This window comes from Lutra lutra, chromosome 2 (assembly GCF_902655055.1).
Source record: "Lutra lutra chromosome 2, mLutLut1.2, whole genome shotgun sequence".
Taxonomy (NCBI): Eukaryota; Metazoa; Chordata; class Mammalia; order Carnivora; family Mustelidae; genus Lutra; species Lutra lutra.
Window position 1 is genome coordinate 57,176,622 of NC_062279.1, and position 23,080 is coordinate 57,199,701.

Below are 23,080 nucleotides of genomic sequence, written 5' to 3' on the forward strand. Positions count from 1 at the left end.
ATAAATAAAATCTTTAAAAAGGGACGCCTGGGTGGCTCAGTTGGTTAAGCAGCTGCCTTCGGCTCAGGTCATGATCCCAGCGTCCTGGGATCGAGTCCCACATCGGGCTCCTTGCTCGGCGGGGAGCCTGCTTCTCCCTCTGCCTCTGCCTGCCATTCTGTCTGCCTGTGCTTGCTCTCTCTCCCTCTCTCTCTGATAAATAAATAAAAAATCTTTAAAAAAAAAATCTTTAAAAAAATATTACCAGTGGTTATATATATAGAATGAATGAATCTAAAGTATTTGAAGGAGGGACTTGTCAAGACATGGAAATACACTGAGTAGGACCTATATGTATTTTATTTCTTGCCCATTCCTTTCTAAAAATAATTATCTGTGGGGGTACCTGGGTGGCTCACTGGGTTGAGCATCTGACTTCCAGGTGGGTCACAATCTTGGGGTCCTGGGACTCAGCCCAGGTTGGGCTCTTGCTTGGTGGGAAGTCTGCTTCCCATCGCACTGTACTCTTCCTCTGCCCCTCAGCCTGCTTGATCTCTCTCTCTCTCTCAAATAAATAAAATATTTTAAGAAAAATTATCTATGGGCAATGGAGAATCATTGACTGCTTTTTTTTGTATTTTAGAAAGCTCTTGTGACTGCATTTTGGAGGGTAGATTCAAAGAGGATAAAACCAAAAGAATCTATTCAAGTGTATATAAAAACCTCATGAGGCATTGTAATATTGGGCAGAAAAATTGTCACCTTCCCATGCCTGCATTGATACTTTGATGTCACCGATCAAAAGGGGCATGTGCCAGGTAGGGTAAAAGTGTGTCTGGCAGGGACCAGCTGGTGGCCACCTGTCATCCTCTCTGGGTGGCTTTGCTTAGCGAATGCACGTGGGCTGGATTACCACCTTCCAGATATGCAGCCCCTGAGGTGATCAGGGCTACACAAACGAATGACTGATGTGTCAGGTAGAATGCTGAGTTACTCATTTAAAATAAGACATATAATTGCCAGGCAGGTGGACAAAAGTGCTGGTGTTGTCACAGCTCACACACTCTTCACCAGATCACCCTGGAAAGCCAGAGTGTAAATCCTGAGCCTGCTCCGTGAGTGGGGACCACCTGCGGGAACCAGATCCCGGAGGCAGCTGACGTGTCTGTCTCTGGACCAGCACGGGTGCTTCCCTCAGCTTTCCTCCTGTGACATCACAGTGCCCCTTCTTGCAGCCCAACCACCCTGCCTCTGATTAACATAACCTTTAGAAAGTACGTTTATGTTAAGTTATTGCTGAGTCTTGATCTTTAGGTAATTGTACATGTCTGTTTTCGTCCATTGTTTATTACTTTTTTTTTTTAAGATTTATTTATTTAACAGAGAGAGAGACAGTGAGAGAGGGAACACAAGTAGAGGGCTGGGGAGGGAAAATCAGGCTTCCTGCCAAGCAGAGAGCCTGATGTGGGGCTCAATCCCAGGACCCTGGGATCATGACCTGAGCCGGAGGCAGCCGCTGAACTGACTGAGCCACCCAGGTGGCCCTGTCCGTTGTTTATTACTTTTATCAGTACATATTTGGAGATTAGGAAGTATTTTGTTTATATGCGCTCCCTCAGATTGGTTTTGTTTATTATATTTTTCTCACTTCAGCGGCATGAAAACCAAAGGTTGTCTATTGGTTATTTATAGCAAAGGTAAATCATACATCTCATATTCTTTTGCTTGGTTAGAATTTTTAAGAAAGGGGGAGCTGCCTAGCTGTCTCAGTTGATAGAATGTGTGACTCTTGATCTCGGGGTTGTAAGTTTGAGCCCCACATTGGGTGTATAGATTACTTAAAAAAATAAAATCTTAAAAAAAAAATCTTGAGGATCATACTTGCTTAGGAACTATTGGAAGATGACATTTGAGGGTTTATCAAACTCAGTGTAAGGGATGATTATTAGGAAAGATTCATTTTTCAAACAAGAAAGAATGCATCAGAAATTCAGTGTTTTGGAATGCAGTGATTATTTTTTGCTTTAAAATATTTCTTCTCCCTTCTACTCACCCCAGTGCCCAAATTTCAGAATGTCTATTCTTTTATTTTTTATTTTAAGATTTCATTTATTTATTTGCCAGAGAGAGAGAGAGAGAGAATGGGGGAGAGAGGGAGAGCACAAGCAGGGGGCATGGCAGGCAGAGGGAGGAGCAGCCTCCCTGCTGAACAAGGAGCCTGATGCCAGACTGGATCCCAGGATCCCAGGATCATGACCTGAGCTGAAGGCAGACACTTCACCAACTGAGACACCCAGGTGTCCCAAGAATGTCTATTCTTTTTCTGAATTCTCTGTAAATGTAAAATTTGGCCTTTGTCATGTCACTTAAGTAATTAGCTTGTTCATTTACGTATGCATTTATTCAACATGAACAAACATGAAGTTATTCTTTTCTGTATGGGAATACAGAGATGAATGAGCCATAATCCCTACCCTTCAGAGAGCTAAATAGGGTGATATTACAGAGGCCATAATATGTGTATGTCTGGGACTGGCGTGGTGAAGGCATTTTCACGAGGAGATCGTGCCCCAGCTGGGACCGATGCGCATGGGTGCTCACCAGGTAGCCCCTGATTCCCTAGGGAAAAGGAAGGGCTCGAGGAAGTCTCCAGCCAAGCAGTGTGGTCAGTTCAGAGTGGGGTTAGCACCACAATCGAGGCACGAATGCAGCCTTAAAGGGAGCTGAGGGTCTTTACATCTTGCCAAGGTGTTAAAACTCTATGCTTTGAGGCAGAGGGGTCTCCCAGTAACTCAGATGCCTGGTTGAAATTCTGAGCTGATCTGCCCTGATTTCTTCATTCATGTGGCATGTGAAAACCAGAGTTAAAAAATGGTGGGCTGTGATACAAGATGTGACCCTCATCTTTTCCCTGAAATACTTCGGAGCAGCTCTCTTGCTTGGAACCCACTCATTTGCTAAGCTTCAGTGGTACTCAGCGGACAGCGCGACTGCACGTTCAGCTGGTGCTTGGGGGTCGGTCCTTTTCCGTCTCTATGACTGGCTCACCGGGCAGCCTGAATGCATGTCACCACTGGGTGAATGTCTGTGAGCCTTGGTGTCTGTAGTGCGAGATGTAGATAATTATACTTCTATCCACTTGCCTCCTGGGACTTCTCCTTAATATTTATAGCTGCAAAAGACTTCGCAGTCTTTTTTATTAATAGTTGCCAGATGTGTCGTAAGGATTAATGAACTTATGATCTGAAATGTTTTGAGCTCCTGGAATAGGAGGCAACTGCCTGCACAAGGGATGTGTAAAAGAGCATTAAAATGCAAACAATACACATTTGGAAATTTGAGCTCTTAGGTGTGAAGGACAAATGGCACACTTGAGATTTCAGTACACTTTGTAGGTATTTTTGATATCCTTAATGAAGCTCCTAAATTCATCACAGGCCATTGCCCAACATACAAGGCTGGGTCCCCGTGCCCTTGCACATGGGCCCACACACAGGTGCACACGTGCATAGACATGGGTTCTGCTACCACCACCATGACCCTTCTCCCTGTCATCCATCCTTCCTGGGCATCATTTTTGACTGTTTCCACAGCTCCCCCCCAGCCAGTTGTTTCCAAGTGTTCCATAGTCTCCCTTCATAGCTCTAACTTTTCACTTCTGATTCCTCTTTCCATCCAAGTTTAGGCTCTCAGTAGCTCTCCAGCAAACCCATGATGCAACTCCTTCATTGGTCTCTCCAAGTTTCGTATCTACCCTATTTAGGGGTTAATCTCCAAGCATGGCTCTTACCAACAATCATTCATTTACCTTTCATAGCTGGACTACGGGTGAAAATCAACCATAAGCTCACAAGACCTCCTGCACGTGACCCTAACCTGCTTCCCTCTGCCCCGTGCAGGCCACTCTAGATCATTCTCTCTTCCCCAAGACGTCCTGGCAGATTGAGTAGCTGTTCTGGGGCCAGAGGTGGCTGTAGAGGGAACACATCAGGCGCAAAGAGCACCATGCCTTTGCCATGTCATTCTTCATGTTGGAAGTGTCCCTCTGCCCTGGGAAAGGCTGCTCAGTCTTCAAGCCGTGTCTCAAAGTCAGATCACCCCTGGGAGGATATTCTAGGCCTGTTTCATTTATCATCCCTTCTTCTGAATCTTCTTTGCGTTTGAAGCTTTCATTCTAGTATCTTTCGTTTTCCTTGATGTTTTGGTTATTTGCATACATGTCCTTGCCAGTCTGCTGAGAGCGAAGTCTGTGACGTTGTGATCCTTGCATTCTTCCCAGAACCTGTTGTGGTGCCTTGTACGCTGGGAGACCTAAGTCTTTGTTGAACTGAATTTGTACAGTGAGTCAGAGTCCTGGTAATTTCCTTCATGTAGGACAGCGTTATGGAAAAATTTGAAATACATCAAAGTAGAGAGATGACAACAGTGAATCCCTGTGTGCTTGTCACCTAGCTTCAGTAAAAATCAATACAGAGCTGGTCTTGTATGCCAGTACCCTGCCCCCTTTAGCCTGCACCTTTCAGAGTCCTTGATTGGAGAAGTATCCACCTGAGGCTCACTTGGCCAGAGCTGGCCTTTGGCAGCTGCCACCACTTGTTCCCACGGAGGGAGCCGTCCAGAGCTACTAGCATGGGAGCCAGAGAAGGAGGTGTGCTGTGAGTACTTGACTTTGCTCAGGACCCATTCAGACCCAGTCCCCTCTTCTTTGCAACAACTGGGTTTAGCCATTTCAGGTATATGTCATCAGTCAGTGTCCTGCTTCCCCCTTCCTCTGAGTGGTGGGCTCGGGATGGGCCTGTTAATGAGGCAGGTGTGTCGCTGCATGAAGAAGTGGTCATTGTGTGGCAAAACCTGTGAGGGAGACCTGAGGTCTTAGTGTGATGGCCCAGAACCATGATGTGGGGTTCTGGGGGCCTGGAAGCCCATGGGTTCACTGATGCCACAGTGTCACAGGCCCATCCCTTCACTCATGGCAGCAGATATTTTTTTTAAGCATTGACTGGAGTTTTCTAATTCCCCTGAGTCCTGGGGGAAAGTGTTAGGTTATGTTTCCGTGCTCTGTTCAGGAGGGCAAGAGTCCTCTCATCTTAGAAGAGGCTCCTTTGTAGGTGGTTACGTTCCACTCTTGGTGGGATTTTACGTGTTTATGCTTTAAAGTGGAATGTTTCACCCCAATCTGGTCTGTTTTAGAGACAATCTAACTGAAGAATGTAAGTATTTTGGAGTTTGAGCTTAAGAGACCTTTTTTTCTGCCTTTACGAAGGAGTATGCTGTGAACACCTTTCCGTTTGTGGGGGACTTTAGATACTATGGGAGAAAGTAAATACAAAAAGAAAGATGATGAGAGGCTGTGGACTCTGAGAAACAAGCTGAGGGTTTTGGAGGGGAAGGGTGTGGGGGGATGCGTGAGCCTGGTGGTGGGTATTAAGGAGGGCACGTATTGCATGGAGCACTGGGTGTGGTGCATAAACAATGAATCTTAGAACATGAAAAAATAAAATTAAGATGTCAAAATAAAATCATATATTTAAAAAAAAAAAAAAAGACGGCAGCCCCTGTATTCAAGGACTGTATGGTAGAGTGAGATACTTGCTAGAAAATAACTCTACTGTCACTGTCTACTGAGCTGCCAGCAGAGTGGAGGAATGGAGATTCCCACAGGTGCTGTGAGAGAGTGGAGAAGCGATGTGTCATGCGAGTTGAGGGGACCTACTTTCCTGTTCCAGGCATCCCAGGAGAGGCTGGAAGGCCTGTGGTTCAGGACCTCATCTCATCTAGTGGCCTTGCCCCAGCCCCCCAGGTGTCCTCCCTCATTCTCTTCCGTTGGCCTCTCACATTGTCTTCCTTAAACCTGCCACTCATTGTGGCTGTCCCTGGCCCTAAGCCCCCAGTGACTCCCCAGTGTTTGCAGGGTAAAAAGTAACATTCCTTTAGTTTATCCCTAGTTATCTTCCCATCTGTTTACCCGTATCTCCTACCATGTCCTACTTAATCGCCTGGCCTCTGTGTCTTTTCTCAAATCCCACTGCCGCTCCCTAATTCAGCAGAGTTAATCGCTTCTTGCTCTTTTCTCCCAAAGGCAGTTGCAAGGTGTAATTGGTTATAGTGGTGCCCTTTGCCAAAACGCAGTTATTTGGTGCTGTGAACTCAGGCTAACCTTCTAAGTGCACAGTCTTATTCCACATAGGCTTTTGTCCCTTCAGTAAGAGTTTGGGCTGCTCAGTAGGAAGCCGGACTTCGGCTGTCCAGCCTGAGTGCCTGCAGACTGTCTAGAGCATCCTGATGGCATAGAAACCATCGTGGGAACTGGGAGGCCCTGAAGTACCTAGGGTCAGAAGAAAGGAAAGGGAAAGATAAGAAATCTGCCTTTCTACACAATTTAGATTAGGTAAGAGATGAGCGGTCAGCTACTTTTCCTTTTGGATCCAACAAGAGAAAAGACACTCCTACTGCATGGAAATGAACCACGACGCCAAATTTTGCCTCCTCCTGTGAGGCTGTGCTGCCAGGATCCTCTGGGAGCTGGGCATTCTGAGGCAAGGTTCAGACTCTGGTCCTGGAATAGGGAGACCAGAGAAGGGGCCAGAGGCTGGTTGATGGAATAAAGGCAGAAGTGGTAGATTTGTGGTTTCTTTAAGAAAATCCTGTTGGTTTCTGTATCCCAACGCCATTGTAAACCCAGCAGCTGCTAAAAGGATGTCTGATTTCTTCTCTTTTGCACTTACCAGCTTCTTCTTCTGACCTCTCTCTTTCTTATCCTGGTGCTTTTTTTTTTTTTTTAAACATTCTTTTTTAACATTTATTTATTTATTTATTTTTTTTAAGATTTTATTTATTTATTTGACAGAGAGAGATCACAAGTAGACGGAGAGGAAGGCAGAGAGAGAGAGAGAGAGGGAAGCAGGCTTCTTGCTGAGCAGAGAGCCCGATGTGGGACTCGATCCTAGGACCCTGAGATCATGACCTGAGCCAAAGGCAGCGGCTTAACCCACTGAGCCACCCAGGCGCCCTTAACATTTTTTTTTTAACATTTACTTTTTAACATTCCTTGAACTGCTTGTCCATAAGTAATGATGTCCTTTCTTGTGCTATTGCTCACACAGCCATTAATTCAGGCTCTTATCCCCTCTCATCTGCTCGGTTGCTGGAGTCTCATCAGTGATCTGCCTACCTTAGCCTTAAGAAGTATTTCTCCAGTCCCTTTGCCTTCTACTACCAAATCCATCTTCTCAAACTCCTGCTTTCTTCACTCAGGCATCTCTGGTGGTCCTCATCCCTACCTGATTGTGATATCAAATCCTCCCTCCATATATCTGTCCTTCTTTGTGCTATGCCCCAGAGGTGGGCTCTAGCCAGACTGGCTTCCTCACTTCCTGTGACGACACTTGCCGGTCCTGCTAGGGCACCAGTTCTCCCTGCCCATCAAGCCTTGGTTTGTGTTCTGCCTCCTGCCTGAAGCCTTGGTCCTGATCTTTCCTGTCTCTAGCCTCCAGTAACATTTGTGTGTGCAGAACAGCCCTTGATGAACACGTGCCGTATGTGAGAGGAGAGAGAGCCTGTGAGTGTGTAAACATGCCCTGTATGTTAACTGTTTCCGGCACATTTCTGGTGTTGCCAGCTGCTTGCTGTGTCCTTACTGCTTACATGTCCCTGTGTAGTGCAGCGCCACTAGCCCTCGGCATGCCTACTTGGCAGCGACTTACCAGAATTCCCAAAAGTTGTGAAAGTTTATTTCAACTGAGTCCTCCTGACGGGCTTTCCAGTCTGTTCAGTGAAAACCTCTGGTTATCTCTGTTCTGCTTCTCTCGATCCCTCACGCCTGCCTGTTCACTTGTCTCCCCAGCCCGTGCCCCGAGTCATGGTGCAGTGTGCCCTTGCGGACGCCGGGGCCACCGGAGCTCTGGAGGTGAGTCAGACGGGGGTGGGCCAGGGGCGGAGGGACACCTTACTGGTGGCAGCCCCACATGTAGGGGGTGGCCCCAATGCTGTAACTGTTGAGTGCACACCCATGGGTTTCTCATTTTAACGTTCCTGTTTTGATAATTAGCTGTAATATAGGTCACCGTCTTCTCCCTCTATATTTTCCTTGTTCCACTTTTCTATTTTCAACTTGTTAATCATATGATTGCTAAACTTTTAGGTGCTTGACTGCTAATGTAGTCTGTTGCTTTAATAGCCCACTGCTAGGCAAAGGCGATTTCTATAAACAGAACAATCTCCTTATTCCAAGTATTTGCTTAATTCTCAGTTTTACATTTCATTCTGATTCATGATATCAGCGTGAAAAGACTAATGCTAAGCTGGGGAGAAAATAGTCTCTTATGATCTCCCACAGATGAACAGCACTTCTCATCTTATGAATAGCAAATCTATTTTCTCCCACTGTGTGTTCATTCTCTTAGGAAATGCTGTATCTTCATCGGAAAGTTTTATTTATTAAAACAACAGAAAAAAGGGCAAATAATTTGGAAGGGAATTCAGCCCTCCACGGATTCAGTCCTTTCTGAAGGGCCCTTTCTATCTAATTCAGGACACTTTGGTGTTCACGTGCCCCTCCCCCGCCTCCATCCCCTGTGAGTGGTGTTCATTATTTTGCTGAGGCAGGCCTGGGGCCCCAAGGCCAGTGGGACAGAGGGAGACCGAATCTTACTGGTGAGGGCTCCAGATCTCCCACAGCTTCTGCAGCCCAAGCCACTCTCCTGTTCGTCCTGGTGCTTTTTGCAAGGTTGGGCTTTCCCAGCAGTCTCTCGAAGTGTCAGTGGTAAAAGAATAACCCAAGGCTGGGAGTAGGTTTCCACTCACCTGTCAACTCCAGTCAAGTGGGAGCGGCTTCCTGCAGTGTTTTCACAGAAGGAATCAGGCTGCGCTTGGGCTCAGCAGGAAAGAGCCGTGCAATCAGGGCTCACCTTCTGCCACTGTGGGTCTCTGTTGTTGCTGCAAATCTGACCTCTGATACCTGGTTGTCACTTACTGGAGGCTTTGGATAAATCCTTGAACCTCGCTGGGCCGTATTATAAAATGCATATGGTCAGACTTTCTGGCCTACATCAACGGATTCATGTGGAAGCAAATGGGATAATGACCAGGGAAATCTAAGGCACTGTCACTGGACTGTTACCTCCTCAGGACGGGATATAGCTGACCCTTAGACAACTGTCTGTGTGGCAGTGATGAGGTATTACCCACCAGGGGAAAATGGAGCACCCACGAGTCCAGAACCAAAGTTCCTGTTCAGATTCCAGGCTCTTGTCATTTTGTTTGTGTATTCTTCCCTGCCTGGTCAGTGATATTAAAAACAAAACAGAAAAGAATATATAAAACATGTACAAGTTGCAAAAGAAAAATGATTGAAGGATTGCCTAATCTTTTAGAGTATTTATGCTGGTGACAGTTATTGATCTATTGGATTTAGTAAATTTTGCAGCCTAGAGATCCGTCACAAAAATGGGCTGTTAATCTCAAGAGGTGCCGTTAATTTCGTACCCTGAAAGTGTGCCTTGTGAGGAAAGAAGGGTCTCTGGAGACAGGAATATAAATGACAATTCACGTGAAAATGCATGATTTATCAAACTGCTGAGTTAAGCCAAGTAACTGTAAGAGACTTATAGATCTCAGCTGTTTCCCAGTTCAAATAAATCCTGTATTTCAAATGGAAAATGGCCATTCCTGTAATATAAATAATCTTTCCGTAAATATTGGAAAACATATTTCTTTTTCTGACCAGCACCCTTCTCCAGTGCTCCAACCACATTCCCCATTCCTGCCTTCTCTCTTGCCCCTGTCATTGTGAATCGGGAATAGGAAGGGAATCTGCTCCCTTGTTCAAATGGCTCCAGTTATCAACAAGGGAACACCTTTCTTAGCAGCACCTCAGAGATGGTAGAATGTGGACGAGCTGAGGCTGTTGTCATTCACCAGGCAATGGGGCCCTGTGTGCCTCTCTGCCAGTGTGACTCAGACTGGTGATCCCAGAGGGGGAGGCCAGCCTCTGCGGCTTTGACCGCGCTCACCCCCTCTTCACAGTGGGGGACGTGGCTGCTCAGCTTGTCTCTCCCTGATCAGGGGGCCCCCAACCCATGACATGGGACTGGCCTGCCGGTCTCCTCTTCCACCTGACTCCCTACCGGGATCTGCAAGTCAGCCACCAGGCCTGAGTGTCATTCCTGGCTGTGCTGGTGAAGCTATGCTAAGTCCCTTGTTCCTCCCCCAAGCAGATCCTTGTTCTAGCTCTATAGGAGAAAGGCGTGAAGTCTTCTGTGGGAACAGAGTTCTGAGTCTGAGTGCAGCCAGGCCAGGGGTGCTGGTGGGTAAGGAGGGACTGGAGATTTAGTGTGTACCTACTGGTTGCTGCACCTGTGGTGAGGGCCTTTTCCTGCCTTGTCAGGCCTCACAGACCCTGCCTGGCCATTGAGTATGCCTTCTTGCCTACCACCAAGTAAGCACTGTCCCACACCAGCTGAGTGTTCTGCTATTGAACTCAGTTCTGACACTGTCTACCCAGAGATGGTGCCAGCACCCACGGGTTAAGGCTTCAGGCCCACCAGACTGCCCCCACTTTGGATGCCATTTGCACGCCCCAGTTGTGACCTGTACTTTTGAACAACCGGCTGTAGATAAGATGTTTCCATGAGCCCCACCTAAGTTGGATTGATTTGTTGGAATGCTTCACAGAACTCAGGAGAACCATTTTACTCACTAGATCACCAGTTTACTCCAAGGGGTAGGACTCAGGACAGCCAGATAGAAGAGAGGCATGGTGCAAAGTGTGGGGAAACCCCATGGACGTTCAGCCTCCCTGGGTGCCCCGCTCTCCCCACAGGTCTATGTGTTCATCAGCCTGGCAGCTCCCAGAAGCCTGTCCTTCTGGATTGTTTTGGAGGCCTTATTACACAGGCACGATTGAGTACATCTTTGGCCAATTATGATTAAGTCCCCTGCAGCCCCTCTCTGCGTCCTGAGGCCGTGTGGCTAAGCTCTTATCACAAGGGTGGTTCCCCTGGCAACTGGCCTGCCATCCTGAGGTGCAGTCCCAGAGTGCCCGTTTTAAGGTGAACTCAGGTGTGGTTGCAGGGGGCTTGTTAGGAATATCAAGACACCTTTCTTGCTGCTAACATTGAGGAAACCCAAGGGTTTCAGGAGCTCTGTTCCAGAAACAGGATGAAGGGCGGATATATGTTTCTTAGGATGAGTGACGCTATTGCAGACCGTGGTTAGACTCCTGAGTGTGTACAGAAGGCAAGGAGGGGGAAGGGGCAGGCTGGTGGCCACCCGCTGAGCTCTGGGTGCCGTGGGGAGTGCAGTAGCCACCTGGGCCATGGTGGGCTCTCGGTGTTGGGTGCGCAAGAGCCCGGACCAAGCAGGGGCACAGGTATGGCCCTAGGGCTGCCCCAGTGCATGGCCACGGCTTTCCATCCTCCAGGCCACCGTGTTTTCGCTGGCAGAATCTGTCGTGGTTCTTTTGGAAATGAGCCGCAGGCTTGGCATTTTAACCAGTTATCCTTGCACCCTTCCCTGCTCCAGGCTCCCAGTGTGGCCCCCGCGGTGACTGTGCCCCCGGCCCCCGTGAAGCTCCACGACAGACCGACTAAAGTGCCCGCGCCGCAGGCTACGGAGGTGCAAGAGGGGCCGCCCAGTCCCCTGAGCGAGGCCTCCAGCGGCTACTTTTCCCACAGCGTCTCCTCCGCCACGCTGTCCGATGCGTTCACCCTTGGCCTGGATGGTGCGGCCGCCGCGGGCGGGCAGACCCCCGGCTCGCCGCCGCCCACCCTCTGCCAGGCCACCCCTGAGACGGAGCTCCCACTTCCACCCGCGGCCGCTGTGGCTGACAGTGACCTTCCTGCCCGCCCGCTCAGCCGGAGCTGCCTTCTGTCACTGCCGGTCCCGGCAAAGCAGGATGCGTGGGGTGACAGCAATGGCTCCTGCGACACCAAGGAGCCGGTGTCCTCGGAGAAGGAAGATGCAGGTGCACCCCCGACATCTCTCCCAACTTGCGCCCCCCAGAAGGAATCATGCAGCCGGCAGAGCGGGGGCGAGGAGCGGCTGGGAAGGCCAGAGGACCGCGCGAAGCCGGCTGCCGGCTCAGAGCTGGACGTCTCCAAACCACAGGTGCCTCCCGACCTCCTGTCTCCATCCCCTGCTCCCTCGTCCCCGTTCAGAATCCAGAAGGTGCGGACCTCCGAGCTGAAGTCCTTCACACGCATGCTGGGCGGAGACCCTAGCTGCTCCTCCACGGCGGAGGAGGACCTACTGGCCTCAGGGGCGCTGGGCGACAGTGGGGCACGGGCACCAGCCCTGGGAAAGCTGGAAGTTTCCTCTGATTCTGAAGAAGCCAGCGAAGTCCCAGAGTGGCTCAAAGAGGGAGAATATGTCACTGTGGGCACCAACAAAATGGGCATCGTGAGATACATCGGCCCCACCGACTTTCAGGAGGGGACGTGGGTCGGAGTGGAGCTGGACTTACCTTCAGGTGAGTGGTGCTGCTTGGGCCTCTGGTTCCCTGCCTGCAGCGACTCAGCTAAGGGTGGGGGGGGCAGAGGAGTGCTGGCCCTCCCCCGGCACTGCCCGGAACCTGCTCTGGGCCCCTGACCTCCCTAAGCTTCCAGGTCACTACTTTTCAAATCAGGAATAAGAGTTTCCTAAGTGTTCTCTTTGCTTAACCTCCAGACATTTTTCAGAAACTTAAGACATTAATTGAAAGCTACTTTTAATTTGGTAATGAATCTAAGTACTTTTTTTTTAAGTCACAGAGGCATCTGCTTTTGAATTGTGACAGTCTGACAGTAACTCTGTGTGCTGTGTCTGCTCCGGTTGCAAACACGGGTGCCTGTGGGGGTGCTGGGTGCCTGGGCTGGAGAACAGAAGGTGGGTGATCTAAGGTGCATTACAGACTCACCCGTCTCTTCAGTCTCATTACAGAATGGGACATTCTGCCACCGACTGCATTACTGTTTTCCGAAAAACCAGGGCCACAACTTAAGGAATTACTTGGTCCTTCAGATTTATTTATTTATTTATGAGAGAGAACCCGAGCAGGGGGAGGGGTAGAGGCAGAGGGAGAAGCAGACTCCTTGCTGAGCAGGGAGCCCCACATGGGGCACCATCCTTGGGACCCTGAGATTATGACTTGAGCAGAAGTCAGTCAGCTGAGGCACCCAGGCGTCCCCAGGTTTTTTTTTTTAAACAGGTTTGTCGTGATACCAAGTCACATACTGTAAAGTCTTTCTGTTAAAAGTATACAGTTTAATGGTTCTGATATATTTACACAGTGGTACAATCATTACTGCAGTCTAATTTTAGAATAGGTTCATCAATCCCCCCCCAAAAAGCCACATTTCCATTTGTAAGGTATCCTCCTCTCTAAACTCCAGGTAACCAATAGTCTATTTTTTGCCCCTCTAAATGTGTGTGAAATGTCCCCAGTCTAGACTTCCACATAAAGAGGATCAGGCAGAAGGTGGGCTTTTGGGACTGGCTTCTTTCACTTAGCATGATTTTCCAAGGTAGATCCGGTTATATCTTCTGTCAGCGTTTCATTCCTTTTTATGGCCCAACACTAGTCCGTTGTGCCCACCTTGTGTTCGTCCATTCGTCACTGGCTGGACATGTGGGTGGTTTCTACTTCTTGGCGATTGTGAATGATGCTGTAAGTTGTAAGTGGTTCCAGAAGAGGCATGTAGCTGGAATAGTTTTTAAAGGAGAGTCTGCTACTATGTGCAGAGGAATTGGGAGAGAAGTTTGTATCTGCAGTTGACTCAAGAATTAAAGAGGGATTAACAAATAGATGAGTTCATCCAGCAGTTCATATTAAGCACCTGCCATGTTGCAGACACCGTCTTGGATCCCAAGGATACCTTGGGGAGCAAAACAGAGTCTGTGGTTTCACTGGACTTTCATTTTAAGAGGGAGAGAATTGCCAAGTAGACAAATAAATAATTAAAATTTGATAGTAATAAGTATTATGAAGAAAATGAAATGGATTGAGTGGGCAGGATGATGGGGAGCCCAGAAGCAGGGACCCAGTGCTGGGGGTTGGTGTGTGTGTCCTGGGAGCTGTGCGATAGCAGTGGCCCGACCTGGAGGGTGATGGTCTGTTAAGTGCTTTGAGAGGTGCACTGAGGGGACCTTTGTTGATAGACAGCAGAGGTTGGGGGGAGGGCAGGTCAGATGTGCAGACAGTGAGCATAGAAAATTCATGACTGTTTTTGCTGCAGAGATCAGTTTCCCCACCAATCCATCCCCATGGCACGCTGGCATTTAGGGGTCACGAGGGCCCCTCTCCCTCTGCTATCTTGAGCACTGGGTTCTCATTCTTCACCTTAATGCATTTCTTTTGCTTTTACAAAGGAAACTTCCTCACACCATCTCAATAAGACCAAGTGTGACATCTAACTAGCTACATTGGCGTAATTTGCCAGTTTCCATCTGATAGATTCAGGAAAAATAATCGTTCTACCCACAACTCCATCCTAGGTTTACGTGTGGACCAGCCAGGTTGAAGAAGGTCCGTGCCCCAGAGTGGAGTGGGATTGGTGACTTGCTTGCACCCGGGCATTGAAATGGCAGGATCTGAGGCTACCCGTCCTTGGGGACCACCATGTGCTGCCCCGAGACAGTCACCCCGGCCCCCTTTGCTCAACAGAGAGTGCCTGTGCCCCCCGGGGAGCCATCAGGCACACAGGGACAGGGAATGAGGGTCCTGGGAAGTCACCTCCGTGTGCTCTTCTGTCTTCCCCTCAGGTAAGAATGACGGCTCCATCGGCGGGAAGCAGTACTTCAAGTGCAACCCCGGCTACGGGCTGCTGGTGAGGCCAGGCCGGGTGCGCAGAGCAGTGGGCGCGGGCCGGCGGCGCAGCGCGGGGCTCCGGCTGCAGGGTGCCCCTGAACCCCGCAGGAGCAGCACTCTCTCCGGCTCCACCACCAACCTGGCCTCTCTGACGGCGGCTCTGGCCAAGGCAGAGGGCACTATGGCGCTGAGGGCCGACAGGAGCCATAAGAACCCCGAGAACCGAAAATCCTGGGCCAGCTAAACCAGTGCTGGGCACCACACACCGCCCCCCCTCAACCCCGGGTTGCCTCTTCCCAGGCTGCCAGTCTGCTTCCTTCTGCTTCCCAGGCAGAGGCTGACAGGCGGGGGGGTGCCTTTTCGGAGCCTTGCCAGTGACAGCCCTGGGGTGGAGTTGGGATCTGAGTGGGCAGGGACACCTCAAAGCCCCTTCCGTGGGGAGCATGGCGAGGTGTCCTTTCTGCACCACGAAGGGCTGCTGACCTCTCCCTGCTCCTCCCAGGACTCTGGAAGCTTCAGGTCTTCCTCTGCCCAGAAAATGGGGAGGCACCTCAGCAATGTAGAGGGGTTGATGGTTCTAGGAGCCCAGAGCAGTCCTGGATTGTCAGTGTCAGTGAGGCCCATGCCTTGGGTTTTCCCCTGGGATTGTTATTCTTTTTTTCTGTTCCGATGACCCCATTAACATCTTAACCATCCCAGTGCCTTTCTCTCCCTGCAGAGGTGGGGCCTCCTCCCTGTGCCTCCAGAACCAGCACCCAGCAGACCCACGCTGGTTCTGGCTTGCTCCCTAGGCTCACTGTATCCCTCTGACCCCCGGAGTCCCTACACCAAGTAACAAGCTCCCATAAGTGCCTCTGGCTGGCCTCCTGGGGCTCCTGGCACAGGGTCCTGGGTGCCCTAGCAAGGGGCTCTGGGCCTGGCCCCTCCCATCCTCCTCTCTTCCTTTCCACAGGGTTTCTTAGGGCTTTCTTTGTGGGTGTGTTAGTGTCTTAATACCTGCAAAGTGTTTTCTCTTTTCCATTTATTCCCTAACAGAGTGCTTGGAATATATTTATTTATATTTATTTTTTCAAAATCCAAAATCACTCGCGAGCCACAATCGCCTGCCCAGGCAAGAGTGCCCAGGACTTGCCTTGCACCTCGGCAGCCTGTGACGTCACTCAGAGGGTGCAGGTTCCCAGAGGGGCGAGAGGGTGATGCCCCTCCTTATGTCATGACTGACGCAGATACACCAGTGGCCTTCCTCTAAGGTAACAGTGACAACTTGGAGAATTACTTTATTGTGCTTCTGCAGTAACGAAGTCAGAGGCATCACGACCTTATTTGGTGCAATTCTGGTTTCTTAGAAGGACCTTAGACTAGTTTCACTTTTTGGCAGTTCTCTACCCTGACTCCCTGACCCGAGCCTGGAGGACTGTGGCCTCGAAGGGCTCCCTACATCCCTGCGGCTGGCCTTTGCCGAACCACAGACGTGGCCCGGACAATACGAGCCCTTCAACAGCATTGCCCCCCCTCCTGCCCTGGAGCCCTTTCCTGCCAGGCGCACTGGGGAAGGCGTCTGTGGAGGCGGGCAGAAAGCCGGAGCCTTGCAGGCCTGGGTGGTGCGTGGCCCTGAGGGGGACGTGCTGGCTGGGCAGCGGAGCCGCAGGGTACTAGGGCCGATGGGGCCCTTCCATGGCAGAGCCACTGCTTCTCCTACTTTCTGCAGCCCTAGTCCAGTGGCCACCTGCCCTGGGCGTCCTCACCAGGGCCTGATGGACCCCAGCTGTCAGCAGGAGCCTGGTGGACACATGGCTGCTCAGGCCCACAGCCCTGGGTCAGGATTCGTACACAGCACTCCTGGAAGGCCTGTTTTTAGTTCTCACGTTTAGACTCTTAAAAAACGATGCCCAGAAAGGCTTTTCTGAAAGGTCTCATTCTCTAGGGATTGGAAGCCCCTCCTGAACAGTAATTCCAGGTTCCCTGCCCCTGAGTGAGGCTGTTTGGGGCCCACGGCCTGCTGGGGAAGCAGAGACCCATGGGCCCCCCCAGGTGTGCGGCTGCTGCAGGCTTGATCCCCCAGGGAGGAGCCCGAGATTAATTAACTCCCATTAATTACACGTGGCGGTGCCCGCCCACCGCTGGGCCCAGCTTGCGCCAGGTGGAGCGCTGCCGCTCCCGCCCCGCCCCACCTCCCCGGCCCGCGATTGGACCTCTGCCCGGGAGGTCCACGCTCGGCGCCTTCCCAGGACCTCGGCCTCGCAGACCCAAAGCGCGAGCTGCCCCCCGAGGATGGGGCCGGAGCTACACCCCCGGGCGTAGCTTCAGCTCCGCAGATGTTCGTGGTTGCCGAGCTGGAAGGGAACTTCTCAAGGGGAACAGGCTGAAACCGAGGAGAGTTCAGCGCTGCTTTCCAGCTTGTAGAAGCGCCAGCATCGGACTCCCAGCGCGGCGCTCTCAGCTGTTCCCCAGAAGCACCGGCCCCTCCTCACAGCATCCTGGCTGCCCTCCCACCGCCTGGGGCCCCGGCGCTCTGAGCGCCTAGCTCCCCCGGGACCAAGCCTTCGCAGTCCCGTCCTCGCCCGCAGGGGGCCGTTGGCCCTGCAGGTCGGTGTCTCAGTTCCTCCGGTCGTGGCGGCCACGAGCGTATTGGGGCTGGTGGTGTGCCCCCGGGAGGGCCGGCCTGGGCCCCTACTGGGCGCCCCTGGTGTGAGGGGATCCCGCCCGGGCGGCAGCTACGCCCCCGCGGTCTTGCATGCTTTGGGTCCTGGGCTCTGCTCTTCTGCTTAACGTCCTTCCCGGCGCAGAAGTCTTCTAACAACCGGTCTCTGTGGACACCAGCATCCGTGTGGTTCATGGACGTAGGTCCCGCCACTGCCCATTTCTCTGAGGGGAGCAGCTCTTGCTCCCGCAGCCTCGGGTTACCTGCCTGTGGGCCCACATCACCCACCAGGCTCCCTGGGGAGAACCAATGGAAGGTGGCTTGGCCCTTCCTGATCCTCACTGGGCAAAGTACTTGCTGGAGCCCAACTGCCGGTAACGTGGCACCGACCACGCTCTGTGGAACCGTCTGGGGGAGGTCAGTTGGGAGGCGAGGGCTGTGGTTCTCGCTCTGTCACTAGGGTTAGTTCAGATGCAGCAGACCGTGATGGAATTCTGGGCTGGATCAGGGTTTTAGGGGGCCAGAGCTTGCAGGGACAGTGGAAGAGCCTGGACAGACAGTTCAGAGCAGCCCTGGCATGGGAAGACTTTCCAGACCACCTCTCTCTGCCATGCTCCCCACCTCCCCTTTGCCTGGGGCCAGCTTCGGGCCATGCTGGGCCTTTGAGCACCTAACCGAGCGCCGGGCGGGGCAGCTCTGTCGCCTTCCTGGGTGGGAAGGTTGTCGGTCCTCCTGGGGGGAAGGTGCTACAGCGGCTTCTTGCCAGGGGTTTCCTGCGAGCGGAGTGAGCTTTGGGATCTGTCCCGCAGCATGTGAGAGAGGAGCGGAACGTCTCCTGTAGGTGTTCTTGGGCTGTCACCAGGGCTGGGCGGTCACCAGTGCCTGGAGAAGCGGGTGTGGCTCTTGTGCCCCAGCTGTGGCCCCGCGGGCACCCTGGCAGCCATGAGGGCTGGGCCGGATCCTTGCAGGGACAGGGTTTGCGGCCCTGAGCCTCCTCTCTTCGTGCTCCGCTGCCGGAACTTCCCTTCCAGCCCACGTGTCGGTGGATAACGCGGGGTGCTGGTGTCACTCCGTTGCAGTCTGCTGTCTTCCTGGGCAGCCCGGGGTAGCCCCGCTCCTTCCCCGGGAGAGTGATACAAGTCAGATGGAGGCCTCCGTCCTGCTTGGTCTGTGGCGTTCGCTCTGGCTTCTTGGTGCAGACTCAACGGTAACTCGTTACTGGAAAGCAGTGACATGAAGTAGACATGGTCACTAAAGCCATAGCCCAGGCAGTCCCCACAACCCAGCATTTATTGGGCCAGAGGAGCCGTCTTTTGGGTCGTGTGATCATGGGAGAGAGAGGGAAGGGCCCCATTTCCTGTCTTCTGTTCTCTCCTTACGGGTGTTATGTTAAATGATGTGTCAACGCTAGGATTCCGGACGTGGTTCCGGCAGGTCCCAGACTCTGGAATTGGGGGTGACAGCAAGAGGGGATGGGCTGCCTGGCCACAGGTGCAGAATGAGGACTTGTCAGAGGCCAGATAGGGGCTGCAGTGGGGACAGCTGTCCAGAATCCCAGCCTGGCCAGAGGGCGAGGGAGCAGAAGGAAGCACAGTCAGCGCGTGTAACCGGGGCCAGCCATGAAGGGCCTCGTGTGTTTGCTGAGAGCTTGGAGCATCCATTGAGCTGTGAATGGGACCCTTGCAGATTTGAAAGGCTTTAGGTGTTTCCATCCCCCATTACTCCCCTTCCTCTTCTCCTCTTGGCTTAATGTTCGTTGTGAGACCCACAAGAAGTTCAAGGGTATTTATTTTCCTGGCTAAGATTAGCCCTACTTGCCTGAGGTCGCTTGAGGCCTGCATCTTGGACAGGGAGTGCCCAAGGAGGCGGCCATCTGTCTGTCGTGCCTTACCCTGGGGACGGCGAGTGCAGCCTGTCTTCTGTGCCCAAAGACCCCGGCTCGATGATCTCCACAGGTCTCTTTCTCTCAGAGAAGTCCATCGTGCCTTTAGCCGGGCTGCTGACACTAATTTTGTGGGGAGGGTCTTGGAACAGTTCTGTAAATAGGATGGGTTCACGTATAACGAAGTGGTTCTGATTGGGGGACTGTATTGATTTGCTGCACATGAAATGGGAGTTTAAAAAAATCCAAAGACTCTCTAATGAATTGTAAAGACTGAATGATTTGTATTATAAAATGAACTAAACCTCTGTAATTTTGTACCATATATGCCTTTCTGTCATATGACCAGCAGCCTCTAAATAAAACCCGATTTCGTGCCTATGTCTGAGGTTGGTCTTGTTGCCTTTCCCTCCGTGAACCCAGACGTGGTGGTGTTTGCGCTCATTGTAGACTGTCCCACAGGGCAAGGGGTGGCCTGGGTCCAGGGCTTTTCAAGATTGAGGCTAGAAGAGGGAGGTTCAGGGAGGCAACAGGTCCCTGAGCGCATGCCTCCGGCCTCTCTGCTCTTTGTGGTTTGGACTGAAGAACCAGGGAGGTCCAGTGGGTTCTGTGACCAGTCTTATCCCCTTAGTTGAGATCTCTCACGGGTGCCAAGAACCAGCGGAAACTTTGGGGTGGCCTTTGACCCCGGGTAATGGGAGCTTCTGGGCCAACTGGGAGGCAGCTGGCTTGGAGGGGGTTGGTGGGGGGGCTGGGACAGGCCGCTTCTCTAGAGCAGGATGTCCCAGTGTTCAGGCCAGGGCCCCACTGCCTTGATCTACAAGATCGACCTCACATCAGACCCCCAGCTAGGGAGCTGGGGACGTGTTCCATGGCTGCACAGGCGGTTCTGGGAAGGAGGTGATAGTTGTGGACCCTGGCAGGGCTGGGCCGCATCCCCACGGGCCGCATCCCCACGGGCTGTGGAACCCAGCGTTCTCTGTAGGCTCCTGCTTGTCCCCATCAGGACGTGGCTCCCAGCCATCACCCAGCATGGTTCACAGTGGCACTCGGGGTGGCGGGTCTGGCCCCTCTGACCTGGGCAGGGGGGAGTAGGTCTCCTCTTGGATGGCCTGCGGGGACCAACTCGAGGTCCCTGAGCATAGCCCGGCACCGGACAGGGACGAGGCAAGCCCAGGGTGCTGTTTCCACAGGGAGCCGACTCCTGGGCTGCCCTGCACCAGCCGCTTGCGTGGCCCTCCGCTGATGTAAATGCCCTTGCAGATGGAGAGGCCCGATTGGTGGTGGCCACCAGTCAGGGCACATGTTTGCAGGACTTGTTTATATTCATAAGTGCCAAAGAGTTGTTCTCAGAGAAAGTACTGCCAAATTATGACAGAAATTTGGCAGCCAGGAGCTGCCTGCTCTGAGGCAGGAGTCTGAATGTAGAACAGATCTAGCTCCTGGGATAAATCCTCACCATTTTTCGAGTTGCTACTCGTTTTCTTGAGATGAGACCTTCTTGGTCTGCCTGAGGCGGTGGGCTTGTTTCAGTTGTGCAGACCCGAAAAGGGGTGCCAGTGGACACGTCCCATTTAGTTCGTTCAGTCAGTCACTCTCTGAGTCAGTGAACGCTTGTGTCCTTGTCCTGCGCCAGGCCTCATACAGCAAGCAGTGCAGACAAGTGATCCTAATGAGACGAGCTCCACAGCCGGGTCTAGAGGGCACGGGGTCGGCAGGAGGGGCCCCAGGGGCTGTAGGGGCTGAGGGGGTTCCCTCCAGTGTGGTGTGTTTGCAGGTCTCAGAGGAGAGAAGTTGGAGGGGGTATCACTGGGCAGGCGGGTGTGAAGGAAGCAGAAAGCAGTTTGGGCCCAAACAGAGGAGCATGAGGGGAAGATGGTTCTCGGCATTCCGCCCCCATCTCCTGCCCACCTCCACTTGTGACTTAGGATTAGGGGGGCAACTTAAAATTCAGCAGAGCCTTTTCTAATGATGCATGTATGGGAAGAAAGCCATTTATTTCTTAGGCTTCCTCTGAGGAGGAGTAAAAAGCAAATCAACCTGAGTCTGTTGGGTGAGAGGGGGCTCGGACACGTTGTCCTTGAGTCCTGGATAAGTCTTTAAAGAAACACAACGAAGCTTCAGCTTTCTTTGATTTCATTTTTCACTGCTAAAGGTCAAGAAGCCCCAGGAAAGATGGCTCCTTTAAGAAAACTAGGTGCTTGGGATGTGGCCCGGCGTGGGAGAGGTAAGGTGTGTGGGACTTCACCACTCAGCACAAGAAAGGAGAAGGCTGCGGTCCCAGCGGTGGAGAAGCCGCTAGGACCGCAGTGGTTCTGGGATGGGGGAAGCGGGTGGGAAGGGAGGAGAGGGAGGGAGGCTGGGGCCTGCATGAGGGCACCACAGGCAGGACAGCTGTGGAGAGGCGCAGCCACTCCCGGGGTGGACACACCCAAGCAGAGAAGGCGGTTCCGGGAGAGGTGGACAGACTCAGGGCCTTTTGTGAGCAGGTGGCATTCCCTCTCACCAGGCAGTGTTTGACCTCTGCCAGGCATCCTCAGGTCTCCGGGCGCACCAATCGCTTTTTAAAGCAAAGGCACCGAAGTCTGAAACAGAACGCGGCCTTCCCTCTCTTAGTGTCGAGGCGCTTCCCAGGCGACCCTCCTTACCCAAAGAAATCTGGCCAGTCTTTGTTCAGTTATACGTTTTATTCTCTAATAGGTACAATACTAAAATAAACACAAATTAAAAAAAAGTTTTATTAAAACAAAACTGTACAAAAAAGCAGTATACTACATTTTAATTACAGAACAGTCTACTGTCCAAAAGGCACTAATCCAGAATAGGAGATACAATGATACAGGACTCATTGGAACTATTTTTAATCAATACAATAGAGCACTTGTTTCTTTGACCATTTACATCTAGAAACAAGGGCTTTTTGCTACAGTCATTACACATTGTTATAAATATGAGTCCCACAGGTGAAGGTGCAGTATCACTCTCCCTAGACAAGGTTCACGCCAAGAGGGACTGCCTTGGGGTTGAGAGGTGGGTCGGCAGCGGGGGTGAGGCCCAGGCCCGGGGTGCCCGATGCCTCCCCCGGGGGAAAGGCAACCGCCCTGGTGCACAGAGCTTGTCTTCCAGCCTGGCCTCTCAGATGGTTGGTTTCTGGCCATTACTGGCAGCCACTTTACCCCCCTCTTGTGTGTTAGCACCGGGAAAGTGGGCTCTGAGATGCTCCAGGGAACTGGGGCTGGAGGTCTGGGAGATGAAGTGTCAGCAGCTCGGCAGAGGGGAGGCATTTTGGTAACCTGGTCTGAAAAAGGCAGCAACTACTCGGAAGAGGGACACAGAGCCCAGGGACAGCCAGTCAGCTGGGCAGAGCCCCCTGCTCCTTTCTGGGCAGACTTCTGGCCCAGAACTGAGAGGTCCTGCACCTCCCCCTGAAGGACCCGGTGGAGTCTTATGTTAGAGAGATCTGACAGTCTTTTGTTTTGGAAGTTGCTTTCTAGAAGTGAGATTCAGCTTCCCAGAGGCCGTGCCCTGCCTCACTGCTGCCTCAGGACCGCAAGCAGCTCCTGGGCAGGAGAGGGCCAAGCTCTGTCCACTTCTCCATGTTTGGTGGCCTGGACAACTCTCTAAACCCCAGATTTCATTCTCTGTTGGGACTCTGGACCTAAGGAAGAGAGATACTGCAGCTTTCCAAACAGTGTCATACACATAGAAGACAAAGACAGGCATCTGATGTTAACAAAAATAAGTAACAAAGAAATAGGATTAAACCAAATCTCTTCTCACAGCATCCTATACTACA

General features: G+C 51.9%; 2 protein-coding genes across 4 annotated transcripts in view; one reads left to right on the top strand and one right to left on the bottom strand.

Annotated features, from left to right (window-relative positions):
- Nucleotides 1-19,665, top strand: part of KIF13B (kinesin family member 13B) — a 204,187-nt gene extending 184,522 nt beyond the window's left edge. For both annotated transcript variants that reach the window (XM_047717469.1, XM_047717470.1), the window contains 3 exons: nucleotides 7,823-7,885; nucleotides 11,500-12,445; nucleotides 14,716-19,665. In XM_047717469.1, the coding sequence (XP_047573425.1) occupies nucleotides 7,823-7,885; nucleotides 11,500-12,445; nucleotides 14,716-15,005 (1,299 nt within the window). In that variant the 3' untranslated portion in view covers nucleotides 15,006-19,665. The remainder of the gene's footprint in view (nucleotides 1-7,822; nucleotides 7,886-11,499; nucleotides 12,446-14,715) is intronic.
- A 2,293-nt stretch (nucleotides 19,666-21,958) lies between these two features.
- The window catches only part of HMBOX1 (homeobox containing 1), a 195,982-nt gene continuing 194,860 nt past the window's right edge, over nucleotides 21,959-23,080 (bottom strand). For both annotated transcript variants that reach the window (XM_047717488.1, XM_047717487.1), the window contains exon 10: nucleotides 21,959-22,942. In XM_047717488.1, the coding sequence (XP_047573444.1) occupies nucleotides 22,919-22,942 (24 nt within the window). In that variant the 3' untranslated portion in view covers nucleotides 21,959-22,918. The remainder of the gene's footprint in view (nucleotides 22,943-23,080) is intronic.